This window comes from Aythya fuligula, chromosome 27 (assembly GCF_009819795.1).
Source record: "Aythya fuligula isolate bAytFul2 chromosome 27, bAytFul2.pri, whole genome shotgun sequence".
In the NCBI taxonomy this organism is placed as follows: Eukaryota; Metazoa; Chordata; class Aves; order Anseriformes; family Anatidae; genus Aythya; species Aythya fuligula.
In genome coordinates this window covers 5,329,201-5,350,246 of record NC_045585.1, presented here as the reverse complement: position 1 = coordinate 5,350,246, position 21,046 = coordinate 5,329,201, and the positions used below count along the sequence as shown (strand labels likewise).

Genomic DNA, 21,046 nt, shown 5'->3' with positions numbered 1-21,046 from the left:
AGGCACTTTTAAGTGAAGAAGAGCTTGCACACTACTTAACTAGCAAGGCATTTTAGAGCCGGTGCCTCTGTCCTTTGCTGACACTTCCAGACAAGAGGGAACTGCAGAGCTTGTGATGGGAGGGGGAGCAGCTGGCATGTAGAACATGAGCAGAATATAAGCATCTGGATGAGAGGGATGTCAGGTCAGAACAGACCCTGCTGCTGCAGGGACTCGCTGGCGGCTAGAAGAGGCACAAAGAAGAAGCTGGTGCCATTCTGCACTGCTGCTCTGCAGGCTCTTAAATTATTCAGGTAATAATGGTATCCATATGTGCTTGGTGAACCAACCAGATATCAAGGTATTGGATTGAGGCAAGCAGCGTTTAAAACCTTGCGGCATTCAGAAATGTGTTTCAGGAGCAAGCTCCTTCAGGCTGTGCCCTATCCTCAGTGCCTGGTCCCCTGCGCTGTGTGGAGCACCCCTGGTGTCTGCCCAAGCAGGGCAATTGCTGTGCACAGGGAGTGAGCCCTGCCCAGAGCAAATGCCTTCAGGAGGATGCGAAGCAAAGGATGATGCCCCTTTTGATAGTCCTGTGCTTGATACCATGAGGGGCTCGGGTAATTCATGGTGAGAAGCTGCTTCTGGTGTGCTGCAGCTGAGGTACAGCAAGCTAGGTTTGAGCTCAAAGGAAAGCAGCTTTACAGAGATCTAAATTTAGAAGTTTAGTCTGAATTATGCTAATTTGTTTTAATTGTCTAAGTATGTCAAGGTTCTTCAGAAATATACCCTCTCTTTGCTGGCCTGGGAAGGTGCAGCTTCACTGGGGGCGTGATGGAAGGATAGGTCAAGGATTACAGACATTACTGTGTTCCCTGTCCTACTTACATGTATATCTCTATAGCAGTCCTCACCTTCAGCTCTCAAAATGCCATGAGGTGAGGTTCTGAAAACGTTAGCCCTGGACTGGACAGACTAGCCTTGTTAAAATCTAAGACGTGTAGAGGGCAGCCTCCTGGACACAGGGAAGTTCCTGATATATATAGCCCCTCTATAAAAGGACTGCTCAGCATGGCAGGACTAACTGAAAATTCACATTTCCTTTCACAGCTGAACTATGTCATGTTTTGAGCCACAGTGCTGCAAACAGCAGCAAAATCCAAGCTCCCTTCCTATTTGCAAACCAAATTTTGCTGACTGGCTGAAACATTAAGCCAGAGCCATATATTTCTTTGCAGGGGCTGCAAATGTAGGGGACTATGTTAAATCTAGGGCTGCAGAATGTCGCAGCCTCAGTGAAAAATCTTCAGCAGAAACAAAGCAGCAGGTATTCACCGAAGTGTCTTGGGAGGTGGAGGGAGAGAATGCAGCAGCAGGAGAGCATTTAGAAAACAGACGAGGTTTCTAAATTTATACAGGGATGAGGGAAGAGGGAGAAAGTGTGCGCGCGCGTGTGTGTGTGTCTGTGTCTGTCCAGGTCATTGAGAAGCCTCCTGTTAAAGCAAAAAGGTACTGCAGCAAAACAACAAGTAGAAATGATGGTTACAGTCATTTACTGCATTGTGGTAAGAGGACTTCTCAGGGCCTGCAGGATACATACATGTGTATATTATGGACCTCTTATATGGGAAATGCAGAGAACAGAGTGCTGAAATCCTTTGCAGAGTATAAACTGTGTTAGATTTTTAACTCATCTGATAGTCCCTGCAAAGGACTAATAAATATTTCCACCTTTTTACAGTGTAATTTGTTCAGAAAACAAAGGCTTCCAGATAATCTACAGGAAAAACAGTGTACTCAGAGTCCATTTAGTTCTGTCATGATGCCTGGAAGGGGAGCATTGTGTCTTTCCCAGGACTTGCTGAGAACAGCAAAAAGTAAAGAATAAGATAAATGCTATGAGAATGTGCTGTTTTGGTGGGTGACATAGACAGGTGTGGGGTGAGTTGAGGACAGTTTCAGCTTTAACAGTGTGCTTCCTGGCTTGCACTGAGCATCTCGGAGCACATGAAAGAGGCTGCCCCTGTCCGTACATGGCTCTGTGAACACTGTGCAGGTATCTCACTGCTGTCTGTGGGCAGCAAAGGCACCAGACTGTCAGTATGACTGCCCCATCTAGATCTTGTTCCAGCTCTGCCTCCCTGTCGTCTGGCATATTCATGGACCCTGAGGCAGTACAGATGCCTGGCATCCTAATGCGCTGGATGGAATACACTCTGAGGGTCTGTCATCTATTTTAAACAACGATCTGGGAAAGAGAAGAAGGGAGTGTCTGTGCCATCACCTCGCAGTGAGTAAGCTGTCTGCTTGGTGCTCTGACTGAACCAGCCTGTGCTCGCAGAGTCTCAGAGCCTTGCCTTGGGCAAGTGCTGTGGGAAATGCTGTGCTAGACATTCTAGGCATTTGACCCTTCCATCTCCAAATGTGCTGCAATTAAACTCAACATCTTCTAAGACACTTCATCAGCTTGCTCTCTCTCCTCTGTCCCCAGCTGAGGGCTTTGCCTCTCAGACCTGAGCACCGTGTCCTGGCACACACACATTGCTCTGTTCAGAGAGAGTGGCTCTGCTGAGCAGTAGGTACTAATTTCTTCAATAGCCTAGCTCTGTGTTGTCACTTGCAGTGTAATTGTTGTTAATGGCACTCGGAGACCTTGGAATCTCTTGTGCAAATAGAGAGGTCCTGGGCAGTGCCAAAATGCATGTACCATCAACCTGATAGCTGCTGTCATCTAGCAGTCTTCTGGGTAAAGTGCTCATGAGGTCCTTGTGGAGAGATTGTTGTGCTACTTCCTGAAACATGTTTTGGCTGCACTGCTGGAGCTACTTGTCAGCTCTGCTGCACAGCTGGCTTCTGATTTAGGAATTTGCAAAGAAAGAGTTTGTTATGCTGGCGCTATGGATGGACATTGAAAATCACTGGCTTTGTTATTGGAACGGAAGAATCTGAAACAAGCAATTCCCTTTTGCTGTGTAGTTCTCTATAATCTTGCAAAAACAAAGTTAAGCTGGTGTTACCAGTGCACGGAAAGTTTCAGAAACTACCATCCTTTCCAACACCTTGTGTTAGGTGGCTGGGAGAAGAATCTTACCATGCAACACATGAAGACTGTGAAACTGTATTGCAGCACAAGGCAAATTCTTACAAGTCAGTTGTTCTTTTTGCAGGTGTCACACAAGCTGTAGGGATGGAGTGAAAAAATGGCTGCTTTGGGCTGTATCTTTCTTCCAGCAGATAGTATCTGCCAGAGCTTTAGGCAGGGATGAAATAGATGCCAACTGAGCTGTTTCTTGCATTCCTCTGCATGGGGAGGGAGGGGAAGGAGTAAAAGGGGTCTGCCTGGGAATCAGCTCTACTCTGTTGATGACTGCTATGAGCTTTTACTGTGTGCTGTAATTGCATGCATGCCTCTTCCACTTCTAGGTTCTTACTCTGATATTTGAAATAATAATATTCTTCTGAAAATGATTTCCAAGGTTTTGCTTACAGGAGTAAATAATGTGTTTTTAAATAAGATGCTAAACTTCAATAATCCCATTTCTATGGCTTGGAAATCTCTGCACGGAGTTCCTTTTCAGCTCTTTCTTCTCCCCCCACCTTCATTTGCCTTGTGGTGGATGAAAGTGCTCGAGTTGGCGGTGGGCCTGGGAAGTGGTGTGTGTGGGGTGGTGATGTGCTAGGGAGCTCTCAGCAAGGGAAAACTTACCTAATTGGCTTTTGATGTTGGACTTGCTTTCCCTGTAGTGGGGAGGGTTATGGTTCCACTTCCTCCACTTTTAACGCTGAAACAGAAGTTACATCTGTGGGTCAGTGTCTTTGGCATGGCAGTGTTTCAGCTCTCAAGCAAGAAATGACTGCACAGAGTCTGTACTTGGCCTTGCAGGTTATAATTTTCTAAGCTCTTCCCTTCTTCAGCTCCTTTTCTGGCAGAATTAGCTCAGCTCACAGGGACAGTAGATTTGGTCCAAGCAAGAATTGCTCGGTGAAGCGTGGCATGGCAGCTCTCTTCATGTACAGGTTGGACGTGCCACTGAATTGATGCATAGCAATGTGCTCCTGTTGAAGAGTAACATGATGGTCATCAGGCTGACCCCTTTCTGTACATACTAAGAAAAATGCTTCCTGTCAAGACTGCTGTCAAATAGCTGCAGTGCTGAGATTGCAGTAAGAGGAGCTGCAGTATCACAGGACAAAAATATAAAATATCTGCTGCCCGTCAGTACTGTATCAGCAAAACTTCTCACAGCTTGTGAACTCATCCCTGTCAATGGTGAGATATGTCTCAGGCCTGCCAGAGGAGTGCTCCGTGGCCAGCAGTAGCACAAGACATAAACAAATTCACCCTCTCTCTGTCCAAAATGTGGGGCAGCAGTGTTCAATGCCTCCTGACAACATAGCAGCAGGGATCAGCAGCACCTCCACAGGGGGACTCTCAACACACTGCATAGCACCCCCACCACAGCAGCAGCAGAGAGGACAGTGGTTCTGCCTTTCTTGTACTGCCCAGACATGGTGGGTATGCTGCAGATGCTGGGGCAGAGGACCTGACATCTTTCCCCAATTCACTTTGTTTGAAAGTCATGCTTTGGAGCTGAGAGTACTGTGAGGATGCACAGAGCGAGCTGATCCAGAGGCTGTGCTCAGCACTGCTGTAGTGAAGCAACTTCCTTCTGGAGTTGGGAGATCAGGTCCATTCACTGGGAAGGGGCATTGCACGTTGGGCATTGTAGTCTGCACAGACTTCATCTCTGTAGAGGTGTTTTGCCCATTTGCTGGAAATAAATGCAGTGTTGTACACAGAGAAAGACAAAGGAGAGTGCCCAGTAATATCACATGAACCTGTAATTTGTTCTTGACAGAAAGAATCTATTGCAACCTACTGTGAGAAAAAAAAAGGAGCTGAGCAGATGAGGAAGGTTCAGAATTTCCTTCATTGTTTGTGTGAGATTTCTGAAGAAACAAACAAACAAACAAACAAAAAAAAAAAAGCAACTAATGTGCAACTAATGTGCTTTTTGTCCTCTTCCTGGAGCTGCAACCACTGCAGTTAGCTTCCTGCCCTCCAGGTGTCTGCTCTTTACTGCCAACTGCTGAGCTTTGCCAGCAGGTCACCAGGATAATGCTAAGCTTATTTAGTGAAGAATGGTACCTTGAAAATATGCACAAATCATGCTTATGTTTAAATTACGAGAGATACATGACATGCCAGTGATGTGATTAGGAGCTGGCAGGAAACAGTAGAGATTTCTGGGGTTGGGTGCCCAACCATGAAAATAAGGACCTAACTTTGGCTGTGGCTTTGAAGATCAGTATGAGCAAACATGCATACAAACTAGTTGCTTGGAGGTCGTCATGCCTCTGAAGAGGCACTAAGGGTTGCAGAGAGCTAGGAGAACAGGCTACAGAGCTGGAGGCTTCCAGCGGGACCAGATTCCAAAACATGGTCAGCAGCTAATGCAGCAAGGCAGCTGTAATGAAACCATTGTGCTGTTATGTCTGCCACTGTGCTTTGGCATCCTGGCCAAAATGTGCTTCCCAGTCTCCATCCATGGGCAGGTGAAAATGGGTCCTCTTTTGAAAAGAACTTGAGGAAGCCAACAGAGGAGATAATCAATAGGATTTTCTTTACTATTTAATTAAGTTCACAGGCATGTACAGCCAGGGCATTCAATGTAAAATAGGCACTTAGACTCCCACCATACTCCATGAAATTAAAAGGAGGAAATCTAAAGGTTTTAGGATGAACTGTCTTTGTGAGCCTTGTAGCCAGCATCTCTTATAGTTGCTGTCAGAGATCCTGTGATGTTTGTGTGTGTGTGTGGACTGACTCCTCTGTCCTGCCAAAATCCTTCTCAAGCAATTGCATTCTGTTTCCTTCAGTTCCCTTGCTTCTCTGGTTCTTTGAGTTCTCCTTAGCATTTCTGTGGTCTGCTAGAGGCTGCTTTCTCTTACACTGGTTATGGGCACATTGGTTTATCTGAGGGTGACCAAATTTAGGGAAATCTTTGCAGTTGTGGAGTAGGCTGTAGGCTGAGTCATCAAAATGAAAGCAGTGGAAATGGAAGAGTGCAGTACATCGATGTTAACTCTGTTGGAGATCAGGTTTCTGTGTTTCATGTTGCAAAGCATATTCTGTTAGAAGGCTAGCATAAAAAATGCTGAAATAAAATCGTCCTCTGTGCCCCCACATTTCAAGGCTTCTTGGATTGTACTGAGCCACCGTAACCTGGTAGTTGAGCAAGGGCACATGGGATGCAGGGGCTAGTGCCTAAAATTTCCTGGCACTGACAGCATTGGTTTCATGCAAAGAGCAAGGTAGTTCTAGTGGTAAGTGCTTCAAGGGTATTCATCTCTGAAGGTACACGAAATTGTGCAGTCCTTTTTGAGCTTTGAGGTGCCCTTGCAGTGCAGGGGATCTCTGAGAGCTGCCGGAGAGGGGATCAAACTGCCTGCTTCTCTTGAGGTTTGCACAGCCTATTTGTCTTGTGGAATTACTTCCCCCTCCTCTGCCTGTGATGCAATGGGAGATGGGGACAGCATTATGCCGCATGTTAGCTGGCTGTGCTGGTGCTTCCCTGCCCTGTAGAAGCCCCAGCAGGTTCCCCAGCTGCTCTGCGGACAATATTCTATGCGCTCAGCTCCCAGTGCTTGCTGCCGGCACCAGTAGCCGGGAGTAACAACATCTTATTTTTGAATCATTTAGGGGGGGATTTTTTATTAATAACCCAAATTACCCCGCAAAACTGCAGCTTCTCTGATGTTAAATATTAAAGTCCACTAAGTAGGTGAGCCAGCACAGAGAACAGCATGCTGGTGACAACTTGTGCTGGTGGGACCTCCAGGGTGCATCCATCCTCCCTCGGTGGAGAGCCCTCCATTGTCAGGGCAGCCAGGTGCTTCCCCACACAGCTCCCCATCTTCCCAATGGCATTTTGCATGCTTTAAACAGATCAGCACATCAAAGGCTGGCAGATCTTCTCTCTGGCGTTGCCATGGCAGCAGCAGCTGAGAGGATTTGGATGTTTCTGGGGCGGATTGCGTTGCTGGGTGCATTGGGGCAGAAGAGGACTGCTGTCCATGCACCTGCATTCCTGTCCTCACAGACACGAGTGTGCACGGAGCTTTCTCACTGTGTAAGGGGCTGCTCTGCCTTGGCTTAGGGTGCTGTGATACCTCCAAACTGCCCCCCTCGTCTCCGTGCAGTCTGTGAGAGAAGAACGCTGTGCCACACGTCAAGTAGGTCAGCTGAATACACCCTTAGAAACGCTTGCTTCTCTCTGCTGGCTCTCCAGGGAGCAGAGGGGTCTGCCCCAGGAGCTGGCCCTGCAGGTGCTTAATGCTGTTACAGTGAGGCTGCCCTCTGGGCGCCTTCCTCAGGGCCCTCCTCAGTGCCTTGCAGCTCCATGCATGCTGGTGCAGGGGATTTCCAGGAGTGGGCACAAAGCTGAGCTTTGAACACTGTGGAAAATGCGACGTTGGTCTGGGCAGCGTGCTGCAGCAGCGTGATCCAGGGCCTCGATGCTAGTCTGTTGAGCTGTGTTTCATTAGCAGAATGCCTAATCCTCCTTAAGAGGTGCTGCAGTTGCTCCCAGGAATTCAGCACTCCCTTGTGAACACTTCCCTCTCAGGTGCTCCTGACCTCTCCAGCCAATGTCTGCTGAGGGGGCAGGCACATGTATGTGACTTATTCTGATGCACCCACAGCAAATGTTCCATGGGTAACAATGGCTGACACTCAGGAACAGCTGCCTGGTGTGGTGAAGGAAACTAGGTAATTTCAGTCACCCAGCCTGCTGCTTATTCTGCTGCAGTTTAGGCAGCCAGCTCTTGGGCCGGTGGCCTCAGTGCTGTTGGACACTGCATTCTTTGGGAGGTTATGAGTTGCTGGCAGTATGCTGTAACATGGTTTGTGGTGGGTATGTTATCATTGTCAAGTTGCTTTGCAATCATCTGAATTAACTGCAAACTCATCTGCAACAAAAAATGCTTCATGTTTCATTGCCTCTAAGAGCACAGTATTCTCTGCTTTCCCTAGGGTAGGCTAGATTCCCTGATGGACTGGGGACCAGTGCTCTTCCAGGCATGGACATGCCAACAGATGATACATATTTTCTTTGTAGTATCTCCAAAAAATGCTCTTGGATTGCAGAAGCACTTCTGATGCCCATCTCTGAGAATCAAGTGACATTCCTGTCTCCAGAGGGCTTCCTTAACACTAGCTGTGGCCTATTAAAGAGGTTCGCCTTAGGGCATAACTGGTCTTTTTCAAGAGCAATTTCCTGCAAAAGGTCTAACTGAGAATCTGGGGTATGTCTGGTCTGCCCATGCAGGATCCACTCTCAGGAACTCTGTATTGTAGTACATTGCAGTATTTTCCCAGACTGAATTTACTTTCTCATAGTTCTGACCTGCATCTGCAGGTACAAGACAGAAGAGCTGGGGTACACATCCAGAAAGTCAGAAGGCAGACAAAAGGATGCTGTTGGTGGGTGGAGCAAAGACCATGGAATTCATTATAATAAATTCCATTTTCTCTTTGTGCATTTACCCTGAAGTAACTCTGTGCTGAGTCTGCTGTCAGGCTGCGGGAGACCTGTGGGAGAACAAAACCTGATTTGTTCTGCAGCGTGGAATCACGGGAGCTCTTTGGTGTTCTCTGCTGCCTCCTGGGTGGGGACTTACCAGTGCCTCTTCCCTAAAATCTGCCCGGTCCTCTTCTGCAATGCAGAGCTGGATGCTGGATGGTGAACAAAACCTGCCATTCGCTGCTGACCTGCACACATTTTCCAGAGTTTAGAGCAGGGTAAACTGGTAATGGTGACTGCTAGAGGCTTTATCCTACCGGGAGATTTTGAGTTGCAGGTGTGTGGTGGGCACCTTGAAGAGCAGAGATGGAGGGTGTATGGTTTGTTGAGATCCCATGCTCCAGAGGAGGATTCATGTAGCCCATGAAGAGGAGCGGTTGCACCGATGTTCTACAGGTGGCAGGGGAAGTTCTCTTCCAGCAGTGAGCACTTGCACATCTCTGGTGAGGTAGCTGACAGAGCTTTGAGGGGCAAAGTTTTACTGCTGAGGCCAGGGAAAACTGCTGATACTGCAGGCATTCATTGAGAAATGTCCACTGGGAGAAATAAAATATTTGATCTCCTTCACTTTTAGAACAATGGTGAGACTCTCATTAGCTCTGTCAGGTCAGGTCAGGAGCTCTGTCCTCACTCTTATTCTACAGAATTGCTCCCCTTCCAAAGTAGTGTATGAGTGAGTATTTCTGGGACTCTGGGACTCTGCTTCTCTCATCCAGAGGCATCTTATATAATTGAATTAGACCTTAGCAAAAGCTACTGTGAGATGAAATCATCCTAAATGCTGATCAGTGAGAACAGAGCTGTGGGCATACAACAGAAATGTGCACATCTCTTCTGAATCATTCATTAATTACCCTTAAATGGAACTCATGAGGTTCAAGATTTCAAGTGTTTTTTCTGCAGATCTGCCAAACTGTTCTTCAGAGCATTGCAGTAACTGGAGAAAGGTGCAGGCTGTTGTACTGTGATCAGGGTGCTCTGGTGTGGGTTGTCGTCCTTGCTGTAACGTTCATACCATGTTGTCCAGGCCTGTCAAGGGTGTTCAGGAAATGAATGAATCAGCAGTACCTGGAACAGTTAGCTAGTCATAGAAGGGGATCAGCAAAGGGATGGGTTTCTAACATCTTGGATGTCTGTATGAGATGTCTTTATGGGACTGATAAGGAGTAGGAGCATGCAGTTGCACTCCAGACCTCAGGGAAGCTGTGCACCTTGCCTGCAGAGATGCAGCTGACTCCTATGGCTGCTAATTGCTAGGTGTGTAATCCATAATCTGTAGGCGTATGGGGCGGAGCAGGAAAATTTTTTCAACTGCTTCCTTTGTTTGCAACTTCCTGTGATATTTTAAAACATGACCTTAAGCTCAGATACTTACATATGAAATGCTTCATATATTATAGTTTGGGAAACAGGAAAAAACAATGGTTTACCACCTTCTTCCCTCTCAGAGGTCCCATTAAGATAGATTCATGCTGTACAAGTATTATCTCTACAGACATCACAGGCTGGCTGCTGGGAAGGGGGCCTGCCCATGTAGGGCAGCTCTGTGCCAGGATGAGCAAACTAATCTTGCCACAGTCCCTTTAGACATCACCTTTAGAAGGAAGAGGAGTGACCTTGTGAGTGTGGAGTTTGATTTTGGAGGAACATGAGGCTCTGAGAACCTGGGAGAAGAGTTAATGACTTTTTTTTTTTCCTTTCATTTTGCATGGGAACCAGAAGAGCGGGGACAAGTCCTGCTCTGTGAGCTGCTGCAGTATAAGTATTTCACCATAATCTCAATGGCCCTCCCTGAACAATCCCCAAGAGCAAATTAGTGACAAACAGATTTTGCTAACACTTTAGTTTTTGCAGATATTCTTGGCAATGCCTGTTATGGACTTTGATGTTGATGGCACAGCCCAGTCAATATTGCTCATCCAGCTCCCAGGAGGGGGTTGTCTAAAGACCCAGATCAATTAGAGAGATGCAGAGAATGGAGGTTTCCCATGACTCATTTTTCTGTGATTATACTTTGACGCTGTAACCACCACTTCGTGGTAACCTGCAGCACAGCACTGCCACTGTCACAGATGTTGCCTACAGATGGCTGATCTACACTTGTAATTCCACCAATTTTCTTGCTGATCCTCGTTTTATTTTTGCCCAGTTGCACTCCATGTCTGTCCAGATAAAAAAGCTGAACAAATCTCATCTGACTGTGGTGTGAATACTGACTGGAATTAATTTAAATTTGGCGCAAGCCTTCCTGCCTTGTACTGATATTTGAGCCCTTCCTCAAACTAGAGAATTTATGTGTCAAATCACAGGTGTATAGCTTGTTTTGTTTCTTGCTGTGAATATTAAATGGAGACTTCTTCCACTCCTCCACTCTCCCCTGTGAGCTCTGTGCAGGTCCCTGGACACCTGTCAAGCCACTGCAGAAGCAGGTAACAGAATTGAATACACCACAGAGTGCCTGGTGGTTGAAGGTTTTCTTGCTAGTACAAAGCTCAGAAGAAATAATTTGAGAAATCAAAAGAGAAGAGATTTACAAAAATGGTTTATACCTTCTGTCAAATTGCTTGAGCTGACACGACTGAGCAAGAAGATCTTGGTGCAGACCATGGCATCTAGGTACACTGCAGACCTCAAAGACCAAGTAACTGCTGAGAGTAAATGTACAGTGAAAGGTCTTGCTTTTCCCCTTACTGCCTTAGCAGCAGTGCAGAAAAATTTCTCTGCAAAAGTAGCAGAGTGCAGCTTGCCAGGTAGGGGACTGTGCGTTCATCTGCTCTCACAGGATGTCAGTCTACATTGCCTCCAGGCATGCACTACAGCCAAATGCTGAATCTCTCTCAGTCTTGAGATCCCCAAATAGGCATAACACTGAGGTATCTCAGTGGATCTGTAATCTTGCAGTTATAGCAGAGTCAGTGGATCCAACAGAATCAATAGCTGGGCTTGATTAGCTGCAGCTAATACGGGTCTTGTTATATCTTTCAGATTGGTACTTGCCTAAGTGAAAGCAGAAACTTGCACCATACGCACTAATTAAGAAGTGATTTGCCCTTGGCCCCTGTAGTGAGCGTAATGCTCAACTGGCTTCCCAGAGCTGGGATTTTTTAGATTCAGGCTGAGTTAGGTGGTACTCTTTGCTCTCTAGAACTGTCTGGTCTCTAGCAGGGGGGAAAAAACGATGATGGGTGAATGGTTAATCCTTTGGTCCTTTGGGCAAGATGTCTCTCGGTCTAGTGGATGGGGGAGCTGATCGCAGCAGTTGCTGAACACTTTCCATCTGAGAAATATTCTCCTTTGCAGCCAGGATAGCACATGGTCCATGAGTATTCCTTTTCTGTGAATGCGTGCAAATAAGATAAATTGGTGTGATAAAATTTTCAGTTGCATTGCCTGGCTCATCCAAATGAGGAGCAAAAAGAACACCTTATGACTCATGTCATGAGTTGCCAAAGGGGTGCATGCAATTCTGTCTGCTCGGTGTCAGTGTAGTGAGGGACAAGGGCTGTGTAAACTTCCCGATTTCAGGCTTAGACTGTTACCTCTCCAAGAACTAAACTGTGGTTATAAAGGCAAAAGGCAGTTATCTCTTGGAGTGAGACAGCAGTTTGCTTCATCTCTGAAATCATGCCTCTGGAGGCAACTGTGCATTGTTCAAGAAACGTAACATGAAGACCTTTTCAGTTTATATTTCTGTATTTCCAGTGTGAATCCCACAGCTCAAACAGTTCTGAACTGATGGAAAGCAGTTAAAGGGTTACTTAGATCAGGGGTGTAATGGGGAGAGATTTCCTATGCCTATTAGCTGCTGAGCTTTGCAAACCCAGTCCACTGGTTTTCTTGCAATTTTTCATCTGTTCCCATGCTTCTGGGTACCAGTTTTTAGACTCATGTGGGGACAAGTATTTGTAAACTGGCCTCCCTCCCCGCCCAGCCCTGGTTGTTCTCTCTCTCTCACACACACACGAAGGGATAGAGAGGCAACCAGCATGAGAGCAAGGCCTGGAAAATCTGTGCATAGCAAATCATTGTCCCTCTTCCACCACATAACATCGCATAGTTTCTCCTCTGATGGAAAGCTGAAGAGCAGGTGTCAGTGTGCACCTTCCATGTCCTTCCTCTGGCTCATGACTGATGATTCCAGCACTATGGAAGCTGAGGAATTGACTGTCTGAGAGGTGAGGCACCAGCAGCTCCCATGGACTTTCTGTAAAATTACGTATCCACCGTCGCCAGAAACAACAAATGCCATGGCAAAGCAAAATCTCAGCCTTGCTGTGCTAGGAGGACTGCCTGCTCTGAACATCAGAGTGCCTAGCTCAGCACTGCAGAGCACTGCTATCTGCTTATTTATGCCGGTATCACAACTGTTCTCTCTTAACAGCATGAAGCAGCCTGACAGTGGCAGTGATTTTCATCACAACTGTGCTTGTGTGAAGCTGGGTACCTTCCATACCTACAGCTGGGCAGCAGGTAACAGAATTGCTAAGGGTTTAAATTATTCATCTTTTGCTGCTGACTCAGCTTTAAATTGCATTCTTGTTTTCTAAGGTAACAGCTTGTTACCAGAACCAGGGAGCCTGGCTGCTCCGTGGAGTCTCAGTAGTGACGGGAGCACTGGGAGCGCTGTTCCTCTGTAAGCAGACGGGACATGCAGCAGGGTGAACCCTGGCACACCTCTTGTCCTTGCTCCAGGAGGGCGTAGCAAGACAGGAGCAGCTCTCTTCAACAGCTTCAGCCCTGGACCTGTCCTGGCATTGTTTCTCAAACTGCTGAATGCAGAAGAGGCTGTACCTCATTCTCTGAGCAAAAGCAGCAAGAAGTTTTCTCCAAGTATTGAAGCCCACTGTTGAAGAGAGGTATTTACTTTTTCCCAAGGCAATGTGTTTAAGACGCTCTGCTGTCTGACGCACTCCCTGTTCCCTTATATGAAAGGAAAAAAACAGCTGAGGACGGACTGGCAGCAGCCTCTGGTGCCCAGAGATCACTTCTCTGGTTACATGGAAGATAACAAGGCAGAGGAAGGAGCCTTGCATTCTTTCACAGCTACATCATAGTGCAGCTGAAGAGCTTCTCCAAAGGCTCTCAGGGAAAGGTCAGTGGCAAGACTTCGTATCTTGAAAAAAAAACAAAAACAAAAAAAAAAAACAGAAAACCCTCTGTATGTGAAGGAGTAGTTTTCTATAAAGATCTCATCCTCCTAGTTGCTGACAGGGTGCTGCCCTCCACCCTACCTCTGTCTGCATTTGGTGCTGGAATTCAATCTTAGGTGTAAATCTGTAGTGCACTAGTCCTGCTGTGTACTGTCGCAGGAGCTGTCTCAGGACCACAGAGGGAGAAATTATTTTTCCTGTGTATGACATATTACAATATCTGGGGAACAGCACTTAAGACAATACTAGAACCCTGGCTGGTAAAAAAATCCCCTGAAGCCCATGGGGTGCACAGAGTGGCACAAAAGGGAGCTGACAGCTATTATTCGCTGTAACTCTCAGCTGCTTTTTCTCAACATGGGTTTGCTCTTTCTTAGAGAGTGTTTCTGTTGTGTCTTTTGTAAATCTTTTCCCTTTTCAGAGCTCTGATTGAGCTCTGTATTAGCTCTTGTGGGGCAACACAATTACGACTTGAACAATCGCAGAGGCCTTTAAGGAGATATTTATATACTCAGATGTCGCTAAGGAAAAGGCATGGTATAAAATCCTAAAGAATGAGCAATCTGGCCAATCTCAGTTCATGGTCTGAAGACAGGTAAGTGTTAAGGAATTGCCTGAGACCTTAGTCTCTTGAAGTGTTTTCATAGAAATGAAAGGAGCTTTGGGATTAAGTGCTATATGTTTATTAGAGTTGTATTCATTAATTTTCATGCTCTTCTGGGCTCTGATTTCTCAGGCAGGATTGTGCCCATACTTCTGTTTTCTCCAGAAGTGCTAGCTGTGTCGAAGATGTTACTGTTAGGTGTAACAGGCAAGGTGACAGTGACAGAATGCTAATAAAGTGAGTTGCTCAGGAGTATTAGATTTCAGAACTGATGCATGCAACTCGCCTGTCTGTGATCATAGAGGGAGAACCTCAGAAATGCCTCAGCCAAGGTGGTAACGAGTGAGGTGAGACCTCATAGATGGATCAGTGAGAAGTGGTCAGAAGAGAATGATTAATGAGGGACTGCAATTGATGTAGCAGAGTTCTAAGAGTTTTAAGTGTCTCCAAGTTTGCTTAGAGATAGAGCCTGCACCAGCTCTACAACCAGCTGAAAAAATAAATGGTTATCAGTGTATTGCACGCTTCAAGGCAAACTGCTGTGCTCTTCCCCTTCTTCAGGGCAGGGAGTGAGCAGGCATGTGCCTACCACCTCTCAGGACACTGCTCATTCCTGCTCTTTGCAATACCCTTCACCTCTAGAACTACGGAGATATGACTGGTCATGGAGTTAACCCTTGGGCTCCATACAGTTGCCTAAAGACAGGTATCTTGTGCCACACAACATGCCATCCCATGGGTCTGCTGTGGTCCTGAACGTGCCAGCCTGCGTCGATGCCCCAGACAGCCTGGGCTGCCTCTTGCTGCCTCTTCTGAGGTCTGACGCAGGTGGTGGAGGGCTGCTTGCAGGCAGAGCTCCAGGTCTCAGTGCAGCAGCAAAGCCTTTGTGGCTCGGCCAGGCTTGCCAGGGCAGTGCCTGGTGGTAGTTCATCTCTGTCCCTTAGAGAAGCTTTGGGGAAAAAAAAAAAAAAAAAAAAATCCCTGCGAGGGGCTCTTAGATTTAGGCACTTTCCTCATTTCTCGTGGCTGCGGAGAGGCTCTGTCTCAATGTTGGGGACCTGGGGCAATTCCTTCTCAGCACCCAAAGCACCCTGTGGTTACTGTCCCTGTCCCTGCAGCACCTGCAGCTGTTCCTTGCTCTGCACACAGTCTCAGGGGCCTTGTTCCACACACAGGTGGAGAGGTCTCAGGGACTTTTGCACTGTTCTTCCCAGAAGTGTGGTATGAGGTAACCCCAGGTGGACCGAAGGACACAGGTCTCATTTCTAGGGCTTTGTCAAGTGTGCATGGCACCTGATTGCAGCAGGTCCTGCATGAATTTTGTGTTATTCTGAGCCAGCAACTCCTGGTTGGCTCAAGAGCCCTAGCTAGTAAGATTCTGTCTTCAGGGTGCAGAGGACTCGTATTTGCATTCATGATATACAGCTATGCAGGGGAAAAGAACAGCAGGATCCGAGACACTGATGATGTTGGCCTGTAGGTTCAGAGCAGCAACACTTTTTAGAGCAAATGCAGTGCCCCAGCCAGAAGTTACATTGCCCATCATTGTGATAATTAACATTTGAGCTCTACCTGAACTGGAGGTGGAGTCTGTTATAGGTCAAACACCTGAGGAATCCCAGGCTTCCAGGGAAGTACTGAATTGCACTAGACAAAGGGAAAGCGTTCTCGTTGGACTGAGACAATGACTATTCGTTACTATGATGCTTCAACCTGGCCTTTGCTCAGTATAAAAATCTTAGTTTCTACATAATGCAAAGCACTTTTCTGCCCTAACAGGCTCTCTTGATCTACTTTTCCTCCTTCAGCTGGTATAAGCTTTCCCAGTGGTGGGCTGGGCTGTTTTATAGGAATTCCCTAGGGGGATGCAGTTGGCAGAGCTGGTTTTGTTCTCTCGGCAGCTGCAAGTGTCACAAGCTGTATTTATCCGTATGCTGCCCGGCCCTTCCAGGTGTGATCAGCTCATGGCCTCACTGGATGGCCCCTGTGCAGAAAGTGCTTTGGCCTTCTTGAACCTGTAATTGGCAAATAGGACCTGGTGAATGGTAGCTAGAAATAGAAACCAAGCTGTGCAGCTCCCCGGCACTGCCCCAGTGCTTTGTCAAGGCTGCCCAGTTTAGCATCTTGCCCCCAAATGGGGTGGGAAAGCACTAGCAGAAGGATGCATCCTGCCACCCAGGAGTGCCAGGTGAGCATCCTGTGGTGCTCTGTGCTGTCATCCCGAGCCTGAGCATGAGGAGAGGGTGGGAAGGGAGTGGTCTCCAGGAGGTCTGTTCCTTTGGACGATCGGTGTGACTCCCTTGCATGTCTTTCAGAGAGGGCATGCACCAACCACTGTGGACCCCTTGCCTTCTTGCTGCAAGCAAGGATCTCCTGAAGGGATGCTGGAGCAGGAGTCTGCTGCGCAGGTAGAAGGGGGGAAGGGGCGCGTTCATTATGTTGCAGTGGGCCCCAGGCCCTACAAAGGGCCTGGAGCTGCTGTCACTAGAGCTCATCTGCCACATCAGTTCCATCTCAGCGTCCCTCACTTTGGGACCTTGCCCCGGCCAAGGTCCGCAGAGACCAGTGGACTGTCCGGGCTCCTCTGCTGACTGCCTCAGCCAGCCTGCTTCGTGCGGCACAAACCAAGAGGTGGTGTGTTCAGGCCACAGCATCGTTTCATTTTGTGGTGTGCTTCTGAAGTTCCATCTTCCCTTGTGCTGTTTGAAGAACAGGGTTGCGCACACGGGCTCCTCCCTGTTTACATCCCGCAGGCATGTTTATGAGGTGTGCGTGGGCACGGCAGTGTCCAGCCTGGCAGCCCTGGCCCAGCCAGTACGTAGAGCAGCTGTAATCTCCAAGCTGCATACAGGAGACTCCCACCGTGCTGGCAGGCACGTGAGAGGGGAGATAGGGTGCAGGCCTCCTGTTGATAAAACTCTTCGGGGCTGGCTTCTCACACTTGATTTGGCTGCAGCATTCAGTGTAAGTGGGCTGATCAGACCTGCAGACCCTGGCTGTCCAGGGCAAGCTGACTGTCCTGCAGCGATGCCATGCCTGCATTACATGAGGGTGAGTACTTGGGCAGCCCTAGGCATTGTAATGGGCTCACTGGGCAGCACTAGGGGAGAAGAATCGGGTCAGCTCTGAGTGTTTTTTTTGCACAAAGGAGTTTAGATATATCCTGGTTGGGAATATGGATTTAAGTCTAGTTCAGAGAAAAAGGTTCCCAAAAGATGGCAGCCTAAATGGGCCACAGAATGGCAGAATGGTTTTGCTGCCCTTCCTAGGTAGCTGGGAGCTTGCCTAAGGTCATTCTGGGATTCAGTGGCAGAGCCTGGCATTGAATCCAGAATTCCTAGTTCCCCCTGGTGCTGTACTCACCTTGTCCTTCTCACTGCTGCTTTGCTGGGAGATGTGAAGTGCCCACTAGGGTGTTTTTTTTGTTGTTGTTGTTTTGTTTTTCCTCAGTTTTAATGGTACATGTTGATTTCTGTGTTTATCATCTTTCTTTTTTTACCCACCCGAGCCCTGGACAGGTGCACAGGATGACGTTCTTTCTAGGCACAGTGCTGCACTAGGCTCTGCTGAGGAGCAGGTGGCTGTGCTGCCACAGCTTTTACTCGCATGTCCTCACCAGGGATCAGCTGGCAGTGATCTACTGCCAGGCTTGTGCTTCAGGTGCTTTCCTGTTGGTGCTTTCTTCCCTGCATGGCTTCCGGAGGCTGCACCCCAAGCGCTGGCCAGGCCAGCCTGGCTGCAGACTGCTAACAGTAAATCTGCAGCCATGGCACAGGGTCTGTGGTGCGATATCTCACAGCCTGCTCATCATAGCAGAAAGCCCCCTTCTCAGCACTTCTGCTCATGCAAGCAAGCAAAGCAGGTGTGGACTAGCCCTGCTGAAGCAGAGGGACAGAACGAACTAATAGAGACTGCAGAAATTAGGAGGAGTTTATACATAACACTAGCAAAGAGAAGGAATTTTCAGCACGAGGCACTGGGTCAGACCCTGATGGCATGCTCCAGCCTCCAGCCCATCTCTTCAGTGCAAGGGCACTGCCCAGAGCCCAGGGCCAGATGAGGCTGGCTCATAAGGTGTGCCTTTGTCTGTGGCTTGCATCAGATGGGCTCAAAGCATGTCCCCATGTTCCCCCTTTCACTGGCAGTGTTTGTTGTATGTACCTGCCTGAGCCATGTCATGGACCAGGAGGGCAGTGCGTTAGGAAAGTGGGAGATAAAAAGCAGTCACAGTGCTGCCACATCTCTGTCACCAGCTGTAAGCGCTGTTATGTTGTAAGAAGAGGTGTAGTTCCTGAGCAACAAGCTCTGATGTATTGTCTTCAGTCACAGTCTATGTATTTTCTGATGAGGTAAAAATAGCTTTTCTTTTTCAGGATATGCAAAGAGCAGAGGCTCCTGCTAATATAAAAGGAGTGTGACAGCTTTCCCCTGGGTGCACCTCACCCCAGCTGGTAGGAGCAGTAGCTGTACTAGCTCTTGCCTTGCTTTGGGTCTGTGTGAGAGGGACAATGTTCTGTTCTCCAGCTCCCTGTTTGGGTATCTGGACCAGCCCCTGTTCCTCTCTCCACTCAGTGCTGCTGAACCCAGCACTTTACTTCATTGAGAAGTGGTGCTTTACAAAAGGCAGAACAAATCTTGATGCTACTGCTTAGAAATCCATCAGTAGTAGGTGGTAACTGACAGACAGGCTGTCACAGAGCTGCAGGCTGTAGCACCAGGGGATCCTTATCAGAAGGATCAGTCTGCCATGAAGGGGCAGCTCCCAAGTCCTTGTTCACCGCAGATTAAGCTGCTTCTGATATACACCCTCCTCCAGTCCTGAAACTATTCCAGCTTCAGCAGCTATCAAAGGGGATCTGTGAGGGGGAGGGAAGGAGCCAACGCAGATGCTGTCTGCACCTGGACATGCTCGGCAGGGACAGAACTAACCATGGCCCTGAACTGCACCACCAGTGACAGTCCAGAACATCTCTTCTGTTAAGACTGAATAAAAATGGACTTTCCAAAAGCTAGTTCGTTATGATTCTGTAAAGATGGAGGACTGTGCATAATAAATGGTCCAGGTGACTGCACCTGAAAACTTGCCTCCTCTTTACTACCTTCCAAGCTCAAACTAACAGACAAGTTGCCTCCCTTCTCCCAAACCTGTCAGGGGCCCTATTTCCTTTACTTTGTGATTTCTGCTCTGCCAGTTGTGCTGAGTTCTCTTTCAGCTCTAACAGCCCCCTCGCTGCAGGAACATGCGCAGAGTTCTTGCTTTCTGCATGGTCAGGTTCTCCTGCATGCAAGATGATTGTGCCCCCACCCCTGCACTCTTGTCACTGGGGGTCTCTGCTGCCCTTACCAGTCTTTGACCTGTGATGATCTGTTGAACAGTGGTATGTGCCCTAGGGAGGCCTGGAGTATTGTGAAATCTCCACTCAAAAGAAAGGAACATGGACAAGGGGTTTACTCAGGGTTTTGCATGAAATGAGAGGAAGCTCGCGTGGCAGGTGCCTTCCAGGGATGACCTCTTGGTGTCTTCACTCTCATCAGTCCTATTAAAGTCTGCAGACCTGCCCTAAATCATGTGGGCAGGGGTGAGGATGGTGAGAGTATAGGTTTTGGGCATATATCCTTTTATCTGATGAGCTTTCCCAAGGCTTTTGCTTTTCTCTTTCATCTGGGTTTGCAGTATGTGCCTGGTAGCCTCTTCTCTGCTCTTCTGGCAGCCCGCCTGAGGCTTTGCTCCAATGGCTTCTCTGGAGATGCTGTGCTCTGCTGAATGCTTTCTTCCACCCAGAAGGCAGAAACCTGACAGTAGGTTTTGTACCCACTGCAGACACCACTGGGAGTATCAAGCTTCTGTGAATGCAGATAGGGAAGAAAGTTCCTGTACAGCAGACAGTGCGGTTTCTCTTTCTGGGTATTCTGAGCTGAATCCCTGATTCAATTTTCCTGATCTTCCCTGATCTTCATAGAGAGACCGTAGGATCCATCTCTGACTGCGCTTAATATTAGCAACTGTTTTAGTTTGCAGGACTGACTCCAATCTGATGAGAAGGGCTCTAGGTTATCACCTGGAATCAGCTGGTTGAAGTCAAAGCACTTTGTTTCAGCAGGCAGGGGGAAGGGCCAGTGGATCCTAGCAGCCTCTAACTGGGCAGGGCTTCTCTTTGGGGACTGCTGGAGTCATGGGCTTGCTGGAAAGGGTGCCCAGTCCCTTTCTCTGAGCATCTTTGGCCATGTCTGCAGCCAGACATGGGCCCGAGCAGTCCCATCAATCTGCATGCACATCCTTGCAGTGAAGGGGTCCCACCTCCTCCGGAGCTCCCCAGCAAGCAGCCAGCTCAGCCCCTTCCTCCTGCTGGGTGCTGAATAAACAACAAAGTATTTGCAGTCCCTGCCCAGGCTGCCTTGCCGCTCCAGCAGAAGACTTGTAAACAGGAGAGACAAGTGGGCAGACAGGGTGAAGAGTGCAGTGTAGTGGGATGCATGTGTGCCTTTCACCAGTCTGGAACAGCACGGCAACTTGCTGCTTGCCTGCTTCCTGCTGGCCCAGAAAACAGTGATAGCAGCATCAGCTTCTGAACTCGTTTGCACTTGGGAATCATCTATGTGCAGCATTTAGCAGCGTGTGCTGAGTGGGTTCCTGACAGATGTAGCCACTTTTCATGGAAGGAGGCAATGTTGAGACCCTCCCTTCCTTTATCAGCAATACGCAGAAGGAGCTGGTGGAGCTCCTCCCA

At 48.0% G+C, this 21,046-nt stretch overlaps 1 protein-coding gene across 6 annotated transcripts in view; it reads left to right on the top strand.

The window, feature by feature from the left end:
* The window catches only part of ANK1 (ankyrin 1), a 63,071-nt gene that overhangs the window by 8,973 nt on the left and 33,052 nt on the right, over window positions 1-21,046 (top strand). For 5 of the 6 annotated variants that reach the window (XM_032203972.1, XM_032203969.1, XM_032203966.1 and 2 more), the window contains exon 2: window positions 16,634-16,726. The exons of the other annotated variant lie outside the window; for it this stretch is intronic. In XM_032203972.1, the coding sequence (XP_032059863.1) occupies window positions 16,634-16,726 (93 nt within the window). The remainder of the gene's footprint in view (window positions 1-16,633; window positions 16,727-21,046) is intronic. 6 annotated transcript variants of the gene reach the window in all.